At 32.5% G+C, this 18,304-nt stretch overlaps 2 protein-coding genes across 3 annotated transcripts; both read left to right on the top strand.

Annotated features, from left to right (window-relative positions):
* The first annotated feature begins 1,703 nt into the window (after positions 1-1,703).
* LOC112522518 (exosome complex component RRP41-like) lies at positions 1,704-5,756 on the top strand. Of its 2 annotated transcripts, none has more exons than XM_025131701.1 (7): positions 1,704-1,943; positions 2,470-2,548; positions 3,365-3,467; positions 3,574-3,694; positions 4,036-4,124; positions 5,208-5,357; positions 5,483-5,756. In XM_025131701.1, exons 1-7 carry the CDS (start codon positions 1,805-1,807, stop codon positions 5,570-5,572), a joined length of 771 nt encoding a protein of 256 aa, XP_024987469.1. In that variant the 5' UTR covers positions 1,704-1,804; the 3' UTR covers positions 5,573-5,756. The 2 variants fall into 2 exon arrangements, with proteins under 2 accessions (XP_024987469.1, XP_024987478.1); XM_025131710.1 differs by having other exon boundaries at positions 1,726-1,943; positions 3,365-3,428.
* An 8,070-nt stretch (positions 5,757-13,826) lies between these two features.
* LOC112516817 (protein CNGC15b) lies at positions 13,827-17,429 on the top strand. The gene is made up of 7 exons (XM_025124053.1): positions 13,827-14,067; positions 14,363-14,900; positions 15,169-15,381; positions 15,461-15,753; positions 15,841-15,952; positions 16,169-16,405; positions 16,490-17,429. Exons 1-7 carry the CDS (start codon positions 14,039-14,041, stop codon positions 17,183-17,185), a joined length of 2,118 nt encoding a protein of 705 aa, XP_024979821.1. The 5' UTR covers positions 13,827-14,038; the 3' UTR covers positions 17,186-17,429.
* Positions 17,430-18,304: the final 875 nt, after the last annotated feature.

The raw sequence follows: 18,304 nt of genomic DNA, 5'->3' as shown, positions 1-18,304 counted from the left end.
TATATATATATATATATATATATATATGATATTTACAAAGTTATAATTTATAACCCACATTTATGTATATTTTTTAGTCTAATGTACAATCCAAAAATTAAGGGGGTATTTGAGATTGCTTATAAAATATTCTTATTGACTTATTCCAGTGTGGTACCGGTAATAAGTCATTTTGATTGTTTGGATGGGAAGAAAAGTAAATTATATCAGTGTTAAACCGGTAATAAATAGTTTTTGATAAGTCAGTCCTCCCTAACTTATTAACAATTTACCTTTTAACCTTTTCTAATAACCCTTTTCTATAACCCTCAACCCTTGCGTCTGCCTTCTCCATCACAGATACACGCCTCTTTCGTCACAACGTCCACAAAACCAGAAATCAACTATGAAATAATACCAGAAAATCGAAGATCGACCTTCTTCTCCTCATGTAAGCAACCTTCTTCTTCACGTATTTCTATTGATTTCTTGCTGTTACTTTTAACAAATTTATTTCTCATGTATTTCGGTTCTTCGACTCTTGCTTCTATTGTCGATTACAGTTGTATACATTGTAAAGTTTGAACTTTTGTACTCCACATGAATGATGAATCATCAAACTCATCTTCTCTTCTTCCTTATATCTCGCTTTCCCTGTCACACATGGAAACCGAATGATGAATCACCAAACTCATCTTCCCTTCTTCCTTCAACAAACAATTATTAACATGTTGGATTATTTATATTTTGCGGCCTATTTTGTGATTATTTGTTTGTACCTTCAATATAAGATTCATGAAGTCAAAACAAATGACAGAAAAAATGTCAAACCGCCAACCCAACCCGCCCTAACCCGCAAGAGTTGTGTTGGGCATGGTTATACTTTTGAATGAGTTGGGTTGGGTTGAGATTTTACAAGCCGCCATAATTGGGTTGGAGTGTAAAAATATTAAAAACCGCTCAACCCAACCCGCGTACACCCTAGCTGCCCTCGACGTTAGTAGAAACCACAAGACAAAACGAAAACACCCCCTTCCTCACGATCTTCATCTTCAGATTCCACATCAGAGTCAGGACCTCCTCACAATCTACATCTCCGTACTCCATATCTATATCCAAATCGACCTCCTTACAGTCTTCATCTTCGAACTCCAGGATTCGTATCTCGATCCAAATTTTTGTTTGGGATATGGGATTTCCTAAGATATTTCTCCTAGAATTTTAGGTTTAGGCCTCTAGATTTGTTTAAATTTGTGAGTTTGTTTGATTAGTGATTTATCTAAATTTGTTTAATACGTGATTCTTGATGAAACTGAAGCATCACTAAAATAACGAAGACACAAAGGAGTTTTAAACTTGATTTAAGGTTTGGTTTATTTCATTTAGATTTAGTGTCCCTTTCTTTATTTCGATTTCGATTCAGTGTTTTGATTTTATATGGATATTATTGTCGTTTCTTGATGTTGATGGTTAAAAGATAAGAAAAAAGAGGGACACCTGGCATCACTTGATTGGTGTTTGAAATGTTTATTTTTTATTTTTAAAAGATAAGAAAAAATAGTAAAATTACTAAAATATCCTATAAGTTAACCTACTTAACATATATCTTTAACGATGTTAGTGTCAGGGACGCACATTATAATTTCGTGTAAACCACGTGGACGAAGATTGTACTTTGCTCTTTATTTTTTACGTGTAGCCCAATATGAATGGGTTTAGGCCCATATACGACACCCTCAAACCACGGAGGGGTTGCATCAGAGAGTGGCCGTGAAGCCGATTATCCGACGGATAGAAAGCTGAAGGGTCCCAGTCTGACATATTCATGGCCGCCAAAGCTGGAGCATCCCCGGCGACGTACTCACCGTCTCCAACAACCTATAAGAAGAACAGACCTCCTATTTTCACCGACGTTGATTGGGTTCGTCCCGACGGTCGTGATTTTCATCAGTGCAGACCTGCATGTATGTACTTATATCCTCTATCGTTTTCCCTCTTCGTAATCATCTTCAGAATTCGTTCTTTTATGTATATTTGATTTGAAGAACCGCATGAGCTTTGTTTTATGATGCTCTGTAACAAGATTTTTTTTTACCCTTTTGATGAAATCATGATTTATTTTTTGCCCCTACACCTATGGAATTGTGCGAGAAACAAAATAAGAAGAACAAAACCCTAATTTTATCGGATTTTTTCTCTGATTTGTGCTTCATGGCATCGTATCTTTAGTATATAGGGTCGAAATGTTACAAGTGTGAGTTTATGTTATGTAAAGATTATGCATTTGTTACAGAAATTCATTGGTAACGCCCTAATTATGGTATACGATAAATTTGTTTGGCTTAAACATGAAAATCTCACATGCATTTGGGGTTCTCTTACTTTGAGTATTAGCTATATGATGTGATGTATTTTTAGGTGACTTGAACTTTTTGTTGTTTTGATTTTACTTGTGCTTTCATTTGTCATAATATACTTCTGTTTTTTCAGTTCTACGAACGGGTGCCGTAAATGCAGCATCAGGATCTGCTTATGCAGAGTTTGGTAATACCAAGGTCATGGTGTCTATGTAAGCTTACCTCTTATATGATGCGGATTTTATCGATACATGTTTTGCACAGACCAATACTGAATCGCCTTTCTTTCTGGTAAAACTATGCTACATGTTTACTTCAGGAATTAGATATTCTATTCATCTTTGAAGACAGTATTCATTTATTAAATGAGCATGTGTAATTGTGGTATGCATACCGTCTGACATTCTTGAGAAATCGAGGATGATCTTTGCAGTTCTTAGATCTTTTTTAGAAATGAATGCTCTTGTTTAAAACCTCATCATGACCTAATATTAAAGATGACACCGATGTTGACAAAAATGTATCTAGTGCCGTTGTTAAGTGCCCACATTTGGCATTGTTATAAGGAATGGTGCCCTGACTGCCTTCAACCTTAACATCCACGTTCTATGAAGATATCATTGATACAACTTGAACTCAAGTTTACAGGTAAACATGAAATGACAAGGATATCTAGTACTAGCTACTCGATATTTGGGCTTCCGTTAAAATCATCAATTCTGCAATATGATACTCAATCTGAGTTACTTGACCTTTTATGTGAAATGTAAAGTTGAAATGTTAAGTTGAACTCTTGGTATGTAAAGTGGTCGTCCACCTATGTGGGTGTTGTGGGTAAGAGCAAGCGGTATTTAGAGGTATTAAGAGTTTTACGCATGGAGATGCAACTAAGAAGGAAGTGTTCTCTTAACTTTATGGTAATGAATGCTCTTATTTTATTATTTTTTATCAATGAAATGTTGTCTAAATGCCTTTTCCTTTTGCAATCTACAAGATTTCTAATTGTTTGCCTACATATTTTAATTCAGATTTGGGCCCAGGGAAAGTAAGAAAGCGATGATCTACAGTGATATTGGTCGCCTGAATTGTAATGTTAGTTATACAACTTTTGCCACTCCAGTTCGAGGACAGGCATGTCTATGATATAATGTAGCTATACAAGTTTCCATTAGTATCCCATTGGCCCTATATCTCTTCCAATATATCTTATTTATATCCCATATTTTGCATGAGCTAGGCATCAGACAACAAAGAAATTTCGTCACAGTTGCACAAGTCTTTGGAGGGTGCCATCATGCTAGATACATTTCCGAAAACAACTGTGGATGTTTTTGCATTAGTATTGGAATCTGGAGGATGTAAGTTTCTGTTGTTGTAATTCATAATGATCTTTATATTTAGAAACTGGGTGGATATGAAAAATTAGGTTTTAATAAAACAAAAATTTTCTAGTTTCTCCTGCTTCTATGAATACCTCACATATGCTTATTCGTCTATATTTGTTGCATAATCTCTCATTTCTCTAGATGCTCTTTGTAATTGGATCTTGCCTCCTAAAAGAAATATGTTAAGCCAAATCTTGGACCATTAGCTTTACAATTGCCACTGGTTTTGGCTGTTTAGTTTGATTAATGCTTCATACTACCACTGTTCCCGCTTCAGATGCTGAGTAGCTGCAAATGTTTTTTTGTTGTTGCAGGTGATCTTCCTGTGGTAATCTCATGTGCCAGTCTTGCTTTGGCAGATGCAGGGATTATGATGTATGATTTGGTTGCTGCAGTTTCTGTGGTATGCACATCAGTTTGCATGCATATATTTCTCCTCATTGGCTCATATTATATTGAACTTTTCAATACAAATTAATAATATTAGATGGGCGTGAGAAAGCAATGTGCGATTTTCTATGTGCTTTGAGCCAAAGTTTTTTCTTGGCCCGTTTTGGTTTGGTAAGAAATCACTAAATGTTGACAAAGAAGGCAAAGTGGATTAATATAGTCTGGTTTTTGATTCCATATTATATATAACTTCATATAATTCCAAACATGGTTTGTTTTGGGTAAGTGACCTGTATTTAGAACCAAAACTGAACTATACAAAATAGAAGGGGGATGCCTGGAAATTGACTCGCTATAACTGTAAACTCTCACAATTTCATTTCCATATTTGTAGCATCTTTTGTGTGACTATTGACAGTTTCATATAGAAAAGTCACCTTGCTACTCATTACTCAACATCATTTATCCTCATATTGAAATGTGTTTAGCACTCGAGCATTCTATTCTGTCAAATGGATGTAAAAAGAACCAAGGGCAAGCCTGCACAAAGAGAAGCGAAGGAAGACAGTTATAATAAGTTATGGCTAAGCTAAAAGCATCTCTGGTTCAATCCATTATGTTCCCATTCACCATAATGCTTCTTTGCAAGTGCACCAGAAAATGTACCAAAAAGATAAATGTGCATAGATTCGACAGTACTTCCACATGAAGCACAATTAGCTTGATCCACAGCATCCTACCAGAGGTTGGATCTCAATCATCTCCATTACACCAAAATATGGAAGTATATTCAAAGTTTGCTAGGGACATGTTTATCAGAGGAATACCACTAAAGACATTTTTCGAAGGGATGCAAGTCCCTATTTTGTGTATTTGACTACTAAACCAAATAAGATGAATCTCAACGAACAATACCATAGAATTATAATACGGCTGCTACTTGGTTTCTGGGACTTCAATATGGTGGCTAAGATATCAAAGCTTCATAATTTTGTGTTTGTATCACCTCTTCTTTTCGGCGTATCCATGTTTTTGTTGATTGTGTAATGTTATTCTCTAACGTGCTTGCGCTCCGTTTTTTACACTTGTTGCATAGTCTTGTCTCGGGAAGAATCTTGTCATTGACCCTGTTTCAGAAGAAGAAAACTATCAAGATGGTGGTCTTATGATTACCTGTTTACCATCTCGTAATGAGGTTACTCAGCTAACAATAACCGGAGAATGGTCTACCCCTAAGATTCATGAGGTATGGCATCAAAATGGTTTTTGCTTCCCTCATTCACTATATATGCACACATAATACTTTTTGAATTGATTTTAACTGCAATATTTTCAAACCGATGAAACTTTCTTACATATGATGATCAACAGGCAATGGAACTATGCCTTGATGCGTGTTCGAAACTAGGGAAGATCATGCGATCATGTTTGAAAGAATCCTCCTCTACTTCACAAGAATAGCTCAAGACATGTATGTTCGATTTATAGTTTCTCATTACAAGATGCATAATAGTCGTCGGTTCAGTTTTGAATCTTGTTTTACCCTGTCCAAATTTTGAACCTGTGATAAATGCTCTTTTCTTGCTAGCCTTGGTTTTGTTTCTTTAAATTCTTTTTTTTTTGGCATAAAGATGTGTGTTTCCTATTTAAGATGCAGTATGATCTCTGGTTTTTTTCTTCATTTGGCAAATGACTGCTTCATGTTATTTTTTTTAAAGTATATAATATTTATATACGACAAATGCAACAAATAAACTCACATTTGGTAAGGCTTGAACCCCACGAAGACCAAAGGCCCAGATACCGCTATAGAATTCAACAAAACTGGAGTTGTAAACCAGTCTTTTAACTATAGAGATCCAACTTTATAGGTGGAATGCAAGGTAATTGGTGCCCTTTGTACCATTTAGTTGCATTTGATACATGGGACAAATAGAATAAGAACTTGTTGTATTCACTGGCATATCAAGATTTGAATGGGTCTCTCCTGTAAAAAGAAAAAAAATCAAGTTGAAGGGACTTTTGGTTTTCCATTTAGAGGACTTGTTGACTCACATGGGGTCAACCTCTCATTGACCATGCTTTTACTTCCATTTTCTTGTTAAAAATCAAACCATATTGATTTTATTAATCAACCATCAAGACTTTACTTTCTTTTCGACCGATCAATATTTGTGTTTGAGTTGACCGTTTCTCTGGAGTCTTTATGCTGTGTTCTTGAATCCTTTTTTTTCCATGGAAAAGAGGGAATGGAAATGGAAATGGGTTTGTGTTGTTTGTCAAATATAAGCTAGCTTATTTTTTTGAGTACACATTTGGATGGAGATAAAATAGCTTATTGAAACGTGAGTTGGAGTTGCTTATGAGGAGCTCAATGTCATTTTTTTCAATTATAACATTCATTAATATTATTATTTATTACTATTAATTATAAATAAATAGAAAAATAAATATTAATTATTGTTAATATTAATTAATAGTACTGGAAAATTATTAATTAATTGTAAATTTTACATCAACATTAATTATTTAGAATTATTATTAGTCATATCAATTATTTTTATATTATTATTATTATTGATTACTTAATATTATTATTATTGTTAGTCATTATTCAATGTATTTAGTTAAATTACTAATTAATTAAGATATGTGAGGTTGATCAATTTTATTTTTATTTATATCATATGTAAGTTATTCAAAATCATAAACTAATGCAGATTTTTTTTTTTAAATTTATTTAACAAATTCAAGAATTTTATAATATATATATATATTACTATCTTGTTTATATTAATATATTATATTATTAATATTTGTTAAAATATTATAATTGACTAATTTTTCAAGATTATTTTTTTTAATCATTTTACATGTTTATCAACTAGTTTTTGTTAAATATGATTTGTTAATCAGCTACTAGGTTGTTTATCAACCATCAGTTAACTTATTAGCTAGTTTGCCAAACATAGCCTATATATATATATATATATATATTTTTTTTTTTTGTAAGAATGACATTTCGTTTTCTTTCTCTGCTAATCAAAAACACAAAACATTGAAATTCTCTTCCCTTTTTCTTCTCTCAAGAACACAATTTTTCTTCTTCTTTTCATTCCCTTTTTCCCCAAAATCAAAAACACAACATTAAAATAGATATTTCCAACTTTAATATCAAATATGTTCATTTTTGTGACACCTCAGTTCATGTCACTGACTCAATAATTTCTCATCATTATTTAAAGTTAAATGGTTTAGTTTATTGTTTTAAGCTTAAGGTATTATCGTTTATTTCTTAAAAGAATTTGTATATTTCAATGCATTCTCTCTTGTGATTTTAAGTTTGATGATGGATATAGATTTGTCCAAGATTTCGTTTGACCAATGTGGGTCTATTATTATTACTACGATGAATGAACTCGTTCGTTGCGTATTTTTTATTTATTGATTACAGCTTTTAAATTTATAAAAATATATTTATGTCGGTTATTTTTATATAATAAGAATTATTAAAATTATCGAGAATGTCGTATGTCGTACATTTGGATAATACATCATTTTTTATTTTTTATTTTTTATTTTATAGAATAGTGATTATGAAGTCGACTTGCATTTCACGGGGAATGGATGACGACACCACAACGCGTATTTCATTGCACGGTGCACTCCATGCCGGATGTTCCTTTCTTTCTACATCACTTGTTTATTTATTTATATTTATAATTAAATACTTATATAATATGCTAAATTATTAATTACTGAATATATATTATATTGTAAAAACCATCCAGGGCCAATTGTTTTTAAGATGTACGTAGATGGGTACGAAAACAAAAAAGTGGATTACTTAAAATACACCTCATTGTTTTATTAATATATATATTTATTTAAATCAACGTTTTATTCTCTCTTTTTAATAAATAAATGAATGATCTAGTTTTACATGGTTGATGAACAGATCAATCAGGGCCCACAAATTATTATCCACAGAAAAAGAGAAAATAAAACCCTCAAAAACCTCTATTCTTCTTATACGATGTTTTAATGAACATTTATTTTGCAGTATATTCAATGGATCAACTTAACCTGATAGGATCAACCGTTCATATGTATGGCTAAACTTCAACTATGTTAGACAACAGATGACATGTGTGCAAAATGTGTATACTAAGACCCGACTAACCTTAGTTTTTATGGCGAACTTTAAAAGAAAAAATTTCCGCGTTGGCATGTCTTGCCAGCAAGCTCTTCCCCTGTCACTTGCATTATTTTGCTCAAACTATAAAACAATACTCTTTATGGACATTTATTATATGCATGAATCTCATGTTTTTTCACTATACATTTGAATGGATAATATATTGACGGTTTTTCTACTATGTATGGGTTTTTGTATTTTATATTCTAAATAGAGTTGTATTTTATTTTGCAATAAAATCAAATCATATTTCTAAAAGCCATTCACGTCTTAAAGTTTAAAACGTCATCATAAAAACTTAGGTACATTCTAATAGAAAGTAAAAGGATATAGTTTTTAAGAAGTAATAAACCGTGACCAGAAGCTCAACAAGCACACAGAAACAAAGCATAGGCTAAATCCCACAAAAAGTGTTAGAAAGAGGACAAAAGATTTGGTTTATCGATTCATGATTTCCGCTATATGGATCTCGTCTTTAATCTTCTTGAAATCCATTCAAAAGCTTTAACATGCATCTCGGTGAACAAAGACACAGTAGTAGATGATTTTTTTGGAACATGATATTGTTTCAATGAGCCTAAATAAGGTAAGTAGTCGCCCAAATAGATGTTTGCCATATATTATTTAGCCAATACAAGAAAGAAACGTCTTGTTGAGAATTTAACGTCTCCTCCTCAGTGGTTCCAAAATCGACATCAAGACCCCACCATTTTAAAACCGAAACTCAAACTACTCTAGCATTTTTGCAACTACCAATACGATGATCTAGAGTTATTAAGTTTTTCATAAGAATAAATATTTAAAAAACAGTAGTTTATAAAATTAAATCATGTTTTAGAATATTTATCAGAATTAAAGTATAATCATATTTATATTAGTTTAAAAACATAGATAAAGGTTCAAACGAAAACACTAACTATTTTAAGAAAACAAGAAAAATGTCGTTAATGTACAAATCACATGTGATTCTACATTAATGTCAAAAAAATTGAAGCGGACGACTTTTGAACATGTCAACGTAAATATATATATATATATATGTGTGTGTGTGTGTGTGTGTGTGAATCATGTACGATTTTGTACGTAAATAAACAAATAAATATATATAATCATGTATGATTTTGTACGTAAATAAATAAAAATATATATATATACCCTAGAAGAATGTTCGCGCAATGCATCGAGACACATTTCGATTTTAGTGTTCTATTTTATTTTTTGTCTTTGTCGATGTTATAATACAATTTTATGTGTTTTTAATAAAACAATAATGATTTTATTTTTAAATAAAATATAAATTTGAATATATCATAATTTTTTTTTAAATATATATATATATATATATATATTAATGTTAATATCAAATCAAATATTTAAAATTTCTCATTTTTTATGTAATTTCTTTAATTTATTTTATTATAATTTAATTTAAGTTTAATGATGAAATAATTTATTTTTGGTTTAATAATATAACATTTTATAAAGATAATAATTAAGTATTATATTAGCACTCAATAATTATCCTAATTATATTTTAGATTTTTTATATTTAAAATTAGATGTTTATCCTGTATTTGATTATGTTTATTTACAGTTAGTTACACAAATTCAGATATGAAACTTTAATAAGTTGTACTTACGCACAATCTACTTGTAATCTTGAGTTTTAAGTAATATGCATTAATAAACAGTACTTTACGCATAAAAATAGTTTTTAAGAGTTTTTGTCAAATGCTTTATGATATTGTGTGTGTGTGTGTGTGTGTGTGAATCATGTATGATTTTGTACGTAAATCATATATGATTTTGTACAAGAATGAATTTTTTTTTGTTTTCTTAAATAATTAGCATTTTCGTTTGAACATGTCCCTAAAAACATATTAAGTGAACCGAAAAAAAACTGACTAAGATTTTAATTATTTACCAGGTAAGATTTCAGTTCATTAATACGGTATCATCTCCAACATCTTACTTAGCAAGTGCTTAACGGGTAAGAATTATCACCCTGACTTACCATATAAGATTCTTCATTCTCATTATCGCTCTTCCGGATAAAATTCTCAATTTTTACCATGTTCATTTAGTAAGATAAATGATCTGATAAACGTTTACTAAGAAAACATTTAGTAAACGACTCCTAAATTTTCAAAAATAATATTTATTTGAATAAATGGCGGTTTACTTGAGCCAAATGAGAAACATAACATAGATTCGGAATCTTTTCAAATCATATCCATGATTAAAATGTTACCTATTAAACACATTAAAAGAGGACGTATCACACATTTTAAAATAATTGATGTATTTGAAAACCATATTTAACAGGTATATTATATTTTTTTAATTTAAAATTTTCTTTAGTTTTTTTTATTTTTTTCTTAATTTTAGAGAAAAGTTCAACATATTATTAAAATAATTCTTTTTAAAATCTTTAAAATTTCTAAAATAATATAGTTGTTAAAAATGTGCTACACAATATATAAAACAGATATGGTTTTAGATGGTGTTTATAAGGAGGTAAGGTTAGAGCATCTTCATCCGTTTTTCTAAAAAATAGAATAAAGTGAGTCTTTGTTTTTTAAAATATTCCAACTTATTATCTTGTTCTCTAAAATAGAGTCATAGAGATACTAGTTACACCCTTACACATTGCTAAATACACCCCTACCTAATACTTTCCTTCTCACATGTATTAACATTGAAATACACTTTTTACATTTCCAATGCACTTGAGCTTATTTTGACATTAAAAAAGTGAAAATAACATTAGGGTTTACTACATACACGTCTCTTTACTTTTACCTACCAAAAAGTAAGTTATATCATTGTCACTTTTTTTTCTCCTTCATCTTTCATCGCTCATCATTCTTTATTATTACATACATCATTAATCATTTTCATTTTTCCTCTACCATTTTCTACTTTTACTATCGTATTATTGTATTTATATTTTTGTAGATAAATATTTAGTTTTTCTAATTTATTTTTAAATATTGATATGTATTTGTATAATTTATACACCATTTTTTAGTCAAAACTTTATTTAATTTCGTGTATATATATATATATATATATATTAACTATCTATAACCCAACCATTAAAAATAGAACATTAAAATTATTAAAAATGGTGAGTACATTGAACACTAAAAAAATCAACTCCAGCCACACACTAATAATAACATCAAAAAACATCTTTAATATCATAATAATAATAATATTTATTTATTCTCTAAAATCATGAATTTACAATTGCCTATTAAAATAGTTTTTTTTCTATTAAAAACCGTTTAATTTGTTGTTAATTATTTATTTTGTTATGTAGTTTTAAAAATTAAGTAATCAAATTTGTAGTATTTGATAAAGGTAATTTTATTTATTAAGTGTTTTTGTTTTGATAATAATAATTAAGCAAAATTATTTTAATAATAATAATAATAATACTTTTAATAAAAAAATAGTAACAATCTAATACTTATTAAAAAAAACAAAAATCATTAGATTATGATGACTAAGTAAATAGAACAAAAAACAAGAAAATGATTAATGATAAATAGGTGTTCAAATAGAATCACCTAAAATTACCCAATCGAAAATAGGGCAGGTAAGACTTATAACTTCTATGCCGGCATTTTAACATTATTCCCAGTAGACTATGACATTGCACTTGCTGATGAAATCAGTAAACTAGAAGAATATATTTTAGAATATAATATATAGTGATTATAGATCTGCTAAGCATGATGTAATCTTACATGAAACTTATTATAATTAAAAAAGACGGAATAAATAATGGTATATTTGGCAATTGGCATGCTACAGTTTTTCTAAAATAAATCACAAAATAGTTAATTCTTGGGCCATAAACAACGCTATATGAGCCAAAACCGTCTATTTACATAACAATACAAATTGTATGTCACGCCTTTGTTGCAAATATTGATTTTCCTGTCTACATGCCTTTTTCGTATTTAATTGTAATTTCTTTTCATCAAAAATTTCAAAAACAAAGTTACATGAAAATTCTAAATTTTAAGATTTTAATATTAGTTGTATTATTAAAATATTTAATACAAGGTATTCTTCGGCGGCTAACGAGACCTGACCTGATATATCTCCTCCCCGCCCTTTAATATTTCAATAAATTCTTAACATTTAATTAGCGGAAACATTAAAAAGTGTTCCTTTCAACCAACGTTTAATTTTGGAATATCCTCCAAATTTACATATTTTCTCCTTTATCTATTATACTTTCTTCATTTTTTCCCTTTTATCTATTATACAATTAAGTTTTAGGGTTATAATTTAAATGATAGTTTAGTAAGATTTGGGATCATGCGAGACCAAACTATTTTCATGAGACTGTGAGACCACATGAATAATACTAAATTTTTACAGTAAAACACTGTGAATGATCGATGTTTCTTATACCTTCATAATGTTATACTGTGATAATTTTATGATCTCACATGATCCCAAACCAGTTTAATAATTTACAGATATTATCCGATTAATATTATCTTGTTACAACTTAAATGTTACATTTTACATGGAACAAGGAATTTTTGTCTTTTCTTATCTTGCTCCATAAATCAAATGCAATCTAAATATCTAAAAGAATATGATAAAAAGCTCCATTTCTTCCGTTTGTTTTTTGAAATGTTCTGATTTAAGTGGTCAGAATGATTAAGAGGCTCTCATGATATAATGCAAAATGAAATATAATTATTTGGTAATTATGTACAATAAAATTATGGCTCTTAATGGTTAAAGGAGATCCATGATACAAAATCATTAAGAGGATTTTAGAACCATTAAGAAGCATAATTTTTTTTTACCAAACAAGATTCATCTCTTAACGATTCAGAAGTTGCCTCTTAATGGAACTATTAAGAGGTAAACAAAAACCCCTAAATCATATTTGAGAACTAACATGAATATATTTATTACATTTATCTTTTTTGGGTTATTGAGCGTTATGTATTGTTGCCATCACCACATATGAAACTGGCATGAGGTGCTCTGCTTTTCTGCACACAATCTGTTCGACACAGAGCCTCACCGGCAAAAAGCAAACGACTGATCATGGATGGATGTATGACTTCACACCAACGACCCTAAATTACCATCAGCCATGGGTTTCAATCAAATGTCTCTCGTGCATTAAAGAAAACTGAGTTTTTATTGTTAGATTCACGGATACTTGACACACAACGGCATTTGTTACACCTAAGCTTTCAACTTTCCTTTATGAAAGCTTCCATTTCTATGCATTTTTCTTTCTGGGTATGTCACTTTCTGGTGGATTTTTTTACCATTAATTTTGTAGTTTTGACTGGGCAATAGTTGAGTTCAGATATCGACAAGAAAATGTATATAGTTTCTTTAGGTTTCATTTTCATAGAATTGGTCACATGTTTGACCTGGACTTCTGGTTTAAAAGGAAGGGAACGACTTTAATTTTCTTATTCAAGTTGATGAATTTAAATTCCTGTTATTTTTACTTACTTCACATGATTCTTGATAGTTTTTGAAGCAACTCCTTAATGGATATTCTTCATTAGCGGTCTGCAAGTCATCATCGGTCAATTTTCCGGTGATTCATGCACCCATTTTTTCAATTTTCTTCTTCATAACCCTAAATCCTCATCTTGTTCTTCTTACAAAAACAGATTGAAGTTCTTTAACTAAAACCCAATTCAAAGATTCCATTTTTTTACAGTACCACCATGGCATATGCCAATTCAAGATCTGTAAGGTATTCCCCCCCTTCTGAATTACCTCAAATTTCAGTTTTTTAGTTGTTTACTTAGTGATCATCGTTTCAAGTTTATGCTTAATTGTGAGTCAAATTCTTGAATTTCGCTTAGTGTATAATCGTGTTGAATTGGTCAAATTCTTGAATTAGCTTGGTCTAATGGCATTTAGTTGTTTTGGTTTTGATGTAATGCTTTAATTATTGTAATTTTGGATGGTTTTTGGTCTGTGATCAAACATACAACTTGGGTTTAGGTGAATTCTAATTCTAATGCTTGCTTTAATGAATTCTTCAGATTTCATGATGATATTGAGGTATCAAAACTCCCGTCTATGAAGAAAGACAACTTGTTTAAGGTCAAATATAATCTTGATGGCAAGCAGGTGCCTGAACAAAGAATGGAGGAAAAGAGTCCACCTTCGTTGAAATCGAAAGTTCTCTCCAGGGTTTTCTCTGAAGATTACGAAAGAGTGCAGAAGAAAATCTTGGATCCTCGAGGGCTAACTATTCGGAAATGGAACCATATTTTCTTGTTTGCATGTTTGATTTCTTTGTTTGTAGACCCTTTGTTCTTTTACCTGCCATCTGTTCGAACCAGCCATGCTTGCATCCATATTGGTCTCACCCTCGAGATCGGTCTCACCGTCGTGAGATCAATAGCAGACGTCTTTTACACCATTCAGATTCTCATCAAGTTCCGTACAGCCTATGTTGCACCATCTTCCCGCGTTTTTGGAAGAGGCGAGCTCGTTATAGACTCTTCCAAGATTGCAATAAATTATTTCCGAAGTGGTCTCTGGATCGATATCATCGCTGCCCTGCCTCTTCCTCAGGTATACGTGATTTCGAGCATTACAACAAAATGGGATTTGTAGGACGCCAAAATTATCTCAACGCTTGCAGGAGTATGACCAAACAATTGTGATAAAAGCTTGTTACAACTTATTGTAGCACATTTACGTATTGTTGGGTTCTATAAGCTTTAAGTCAAAGACATTTAGACATTTTTGGCGTGCATTTTGTGCAGTGGAGCTCGTGATATTGTTACTTCTAGTGAAATAAAAACGCTTCCTAATCGTTCTGTTTTTGTGGTTAATGCAGCTGCTAATCTGGCTGATCATACCGAGCCTAAGTGGCTCGACCATGACTAACACAAAAAATGTTCTTCGGTTTATCATAATCTTCCAATACCTCCCGAGACTATATCTCATATTCCCTCTAACATCACAAATTGTCGAGGCTACAGGCATTGTGACAGAAACCGCAAGAGCTGGAGCTGCGTATAATCTGATGCTATACATGTTAGCAAGCCATGTAATCACCAAAACAACCTTAACAGAACATGATTCAAATCGACAAAATCATGTTCTAACATCGTTGTTAATCGATGCAGGTTTTAGGAGCTTGTTGGTATCTTTTATCAATAGAGAGAGAAGAAGCCTGCTGGAGAAGTGTATGCCTTTTCGAGGATCCAAATTGTGACGATAAGTTCTTCGACTGTGAAAGATTTCACGACCCTAATAGAAGCTTGTGGTTCCGATCTAGTAACGTCTCGGAAAAATGCATCCCCACGAGCGGGTTTTATCAGTTCGGTATTTATGGCGAAGCTCTGACCTCAAAGGTTACCTCTGCCTTGTTCTTCAATAAGTACTTCTATTGCCTTTGGTTTGGCTTGAAGAACCTCAGGTAGTTATCTATATTCATTCACTACCTAGCCTCGAGATAGTATCGTCGTTTTATTGGATTTTTTACGATCATATCGATTACATACAGTTCTCTGGGGCAGAATCTTTCGACAAGTACTTATGTGGGCGAAATCGTGTTCGCAATCATAATTGCCACCGTGGGACTAGTTCTCTTTGCATTGTTGATCGGAAACATGCAGGCAAGTGTCGTATCGATTAGTAGATTTCATGATTCTGGATGCTAGGAACACTTCTTATTTTATGTCGGTCCGTGCTTTTTGAAAAAAGCTTAATGAAAAAGCTCGCTCTAACTTTTGAGAGTGGATACTTATTCTGTGACATTCGGAAATAGAAACGTGGACTTATTTTCAAACAGATGGAATATAATTTAACCGACATTCTATATGTTTGTTTAGACTTACCTTCAATCAACAACGATTCGATTAGAAGAATGGAGGATCCGGAGAACAGACACAGAACAATGGATGAAACATCGGCAGCTGCCGCCTGAGCTCAAGCAGTCTGTTCGCAGATACGATCAGTACAAATGGATAGCTACTCGAGGAGTTGATGAAGAATCGCTTCTCAAGGATCTTCCTTTAGATCTTCGACGAGATATTAAACGACACCTTTGCTATGATCTAGTTCGACGAGTAAGTTTTAATTTTGCTGATAGTTTTAGATTATGAAACCTTCGTATATATTGGCATGAGCTTGTATAAAATTTGATGATCTAGGTTCCGTTGTTTGATCAAATGGACGAACGGATGCTAGATGCAATCTGTGAACGGCTAAAACCGGCCTTGTCTACGCAAGGCACATGTTTGGTTCGGGAGGGTGATCCCGTGAACGAAATGCTATTTATAATCCGAGGAAACCTTGATTCCTACACCACAAACGGTGGTCGAACCGGGTTTTTCAACTCGTGTTCGATAGGTCCCGGCGACTTTTGTGGCGAGGAACTTCTGACGTGGGCCCTGGACCCACGGCCGAGTGTGGTGATTCCGTCATCGACTCGAACCGTAAAGGCGATTTCTGAAGTCGAAGCTTTTGCGCTCATAGCCGAGGACCTGAAGTTTGTGGCATCACAGTATCGGAGATTGCATAGTAAGCAATTACGCCACAAGTTTCGGTTTTATAGCCACCAGTGGCGGACATGGGCGGCTTGTTTCGTGCAAGCGGCATGGAGGCGATATAAACGGAGACAAAGTGCAAGTGAACTCAAGGCTCGAGAGAGTTTTGCAAGCGTGGATTACGAGCCAGAAGTTAGCCCTCCGAAGCATGGTGGTCAAATGGTTGCACCCGAGCCAGGGTTCGGTGCGTATGGTGCGAGTTCAAGGAGGTCTGGGAACTTGCATTCGGTGTCGAAATCGACTAGTGTTAGCGCATTACAAAAACCAACGGAACCAGATTTTTCTGTAGAAGAAGAATGATTGATGAAACGAAGCTGAGTTTGTCTAATTTCACAGCCCAAAGGGCTAAAAACTAGCAAGTAGCAAATAGAGACAGTTTTATTCTTATTGTCTTAACAGATTAATATAAATGTATCTACTAAATTTTGATATTTAGAATAAGCACCGTAAAGATCAATTAGCGAGGTTCCAATTCCATTGTAACAAAAAAATATAAGTACATGGAAGCCCTGAAAACTAATTAGTTCTTAAATCGTGATTATAGTTTTCTTACAATGCATTTGTTATATTTTTAATAAAGAAAAATTGACCCAAATGACCATATTCCAAAACCAAATTGACCTCATAATCATTTCTCTTCGGACTTTACCCAAAATTCACTAGGTCCGCAATACCCAGGTCCGTGATTATTGCGGGCCCATTAAACGACAAAATTCTAGAGTTTTTTAGTCAGGTCCGTAATCATTACGGATCCGGCCCAAAACCCATTTTCCTTGAATCTGTAATGCTAGATCCGTAAGTGTCCACCTTGAGGGTTTTCAAGGAAAATGGGTTTTGGGTCGAATCCGTAATAATTACAGACCCCGCCCAAAAACGTTGATTTTTGTCATTTAGTGGGTCCATAATAATTATGGATCTGGATATTGCAGACCTAGTGACTTTTGATAAAGTCCGAAGAAAAATGATAAGGAGGTTAATTTGGTTGTAGAATATGTTTATTTGAATCTATTTTCCTTTAATAAAATAGAAAAGGAAATGAATTTAAATAATCTCATATTCAACATACTTGACTAATAAGCCTGTTATCTTTTTGTACTAACAAATACAAGTGTTAGGGGCTGTTTGTTTGGCTCTTAATGGTGACATTAAGAGCCAATCTCTTAATCGGTCAGAGGTTGAGGTTGTTTGGCAAAAAAAAATGTCTCTTAATGGTTACAATCCATTCTTAACCATTTTGCATCTAGGGTACCACTAAACCATTCAAATTACAATTCTTCCCACTTTACCCTTCCACACCCTATACCAGCTGCAGTCATCGCCTCCATCTTCTCCATCTTCTCCAGCTGCAGTCATCGTCTCCTTCCCTCTCGTCACCGGTCTTCACAGCCCCTCCCCCCACCCTCTCGTCGCCGGTCTTCA

This window comes from Cynara cardunculus (assembly GCF_001531365.2).
Source record: "Cynara cardunculus var. scolymus isolate 2C chromosome LG 1, CcrdV1, whole genome shotgun sequence".
Lineage (NCBI taxonomy): Eukaryota > Viridiplantae > Streptophyta > Magnoliopsida > Asterales > Asteraceae > Cynara > Cynara cardunculus.
Note: the sequence above shows the minus strand (reverse complement) of the source record. Positions and strands in the feature narration are given on the sequence as shown.

Excerpts from the sequence above, each read along its gene's own strand:
- LOC112522518 (XM_025131701.1), top strand. The coding sequence starts at position 1,805 with ATGGCCGCCAAAGCTGGAGCATCCCCGGCGACGTACTCACCGTCTCCA. Across the intron at positions 1,944-2,469 it reads TCATCAGTGCAGACCTGCAT|TTCTACGAACGGGTGCCGTA; the intron begins GTATGTACTTAT and ends CTGTTTTTTCAG. Across the intron at positions 3,695-4,035 it reads AGTATTGGAATCTGGAGGAT|GTGATCTTCCTGTGGTAATC; the intron begins GTAAGTTTCTGT and ends TTGTTGTTGCAG.
- LOC112516817 (XM_025124053.1), top strand. The coding sequence starts at position 14,039 with ATGGCATATGCCAATTCAAGATCTGTAAG. Across the intron at positions 14,068-14,362 it reads GCCAATTCAAGATCTGTAAG|ATTTCATGATGATATTGAGG; the intron begins GTATTCCCCCCC and ends TGAATTCTTCAG. Across the intron at positions 16,406-16,489 it reads GCTATGATCTAGTTCGACGA|GTTCCGTTGTTTGATCAAAT; the intron begins GTAAGTTTTAAT and ends TTGATGATCTAG.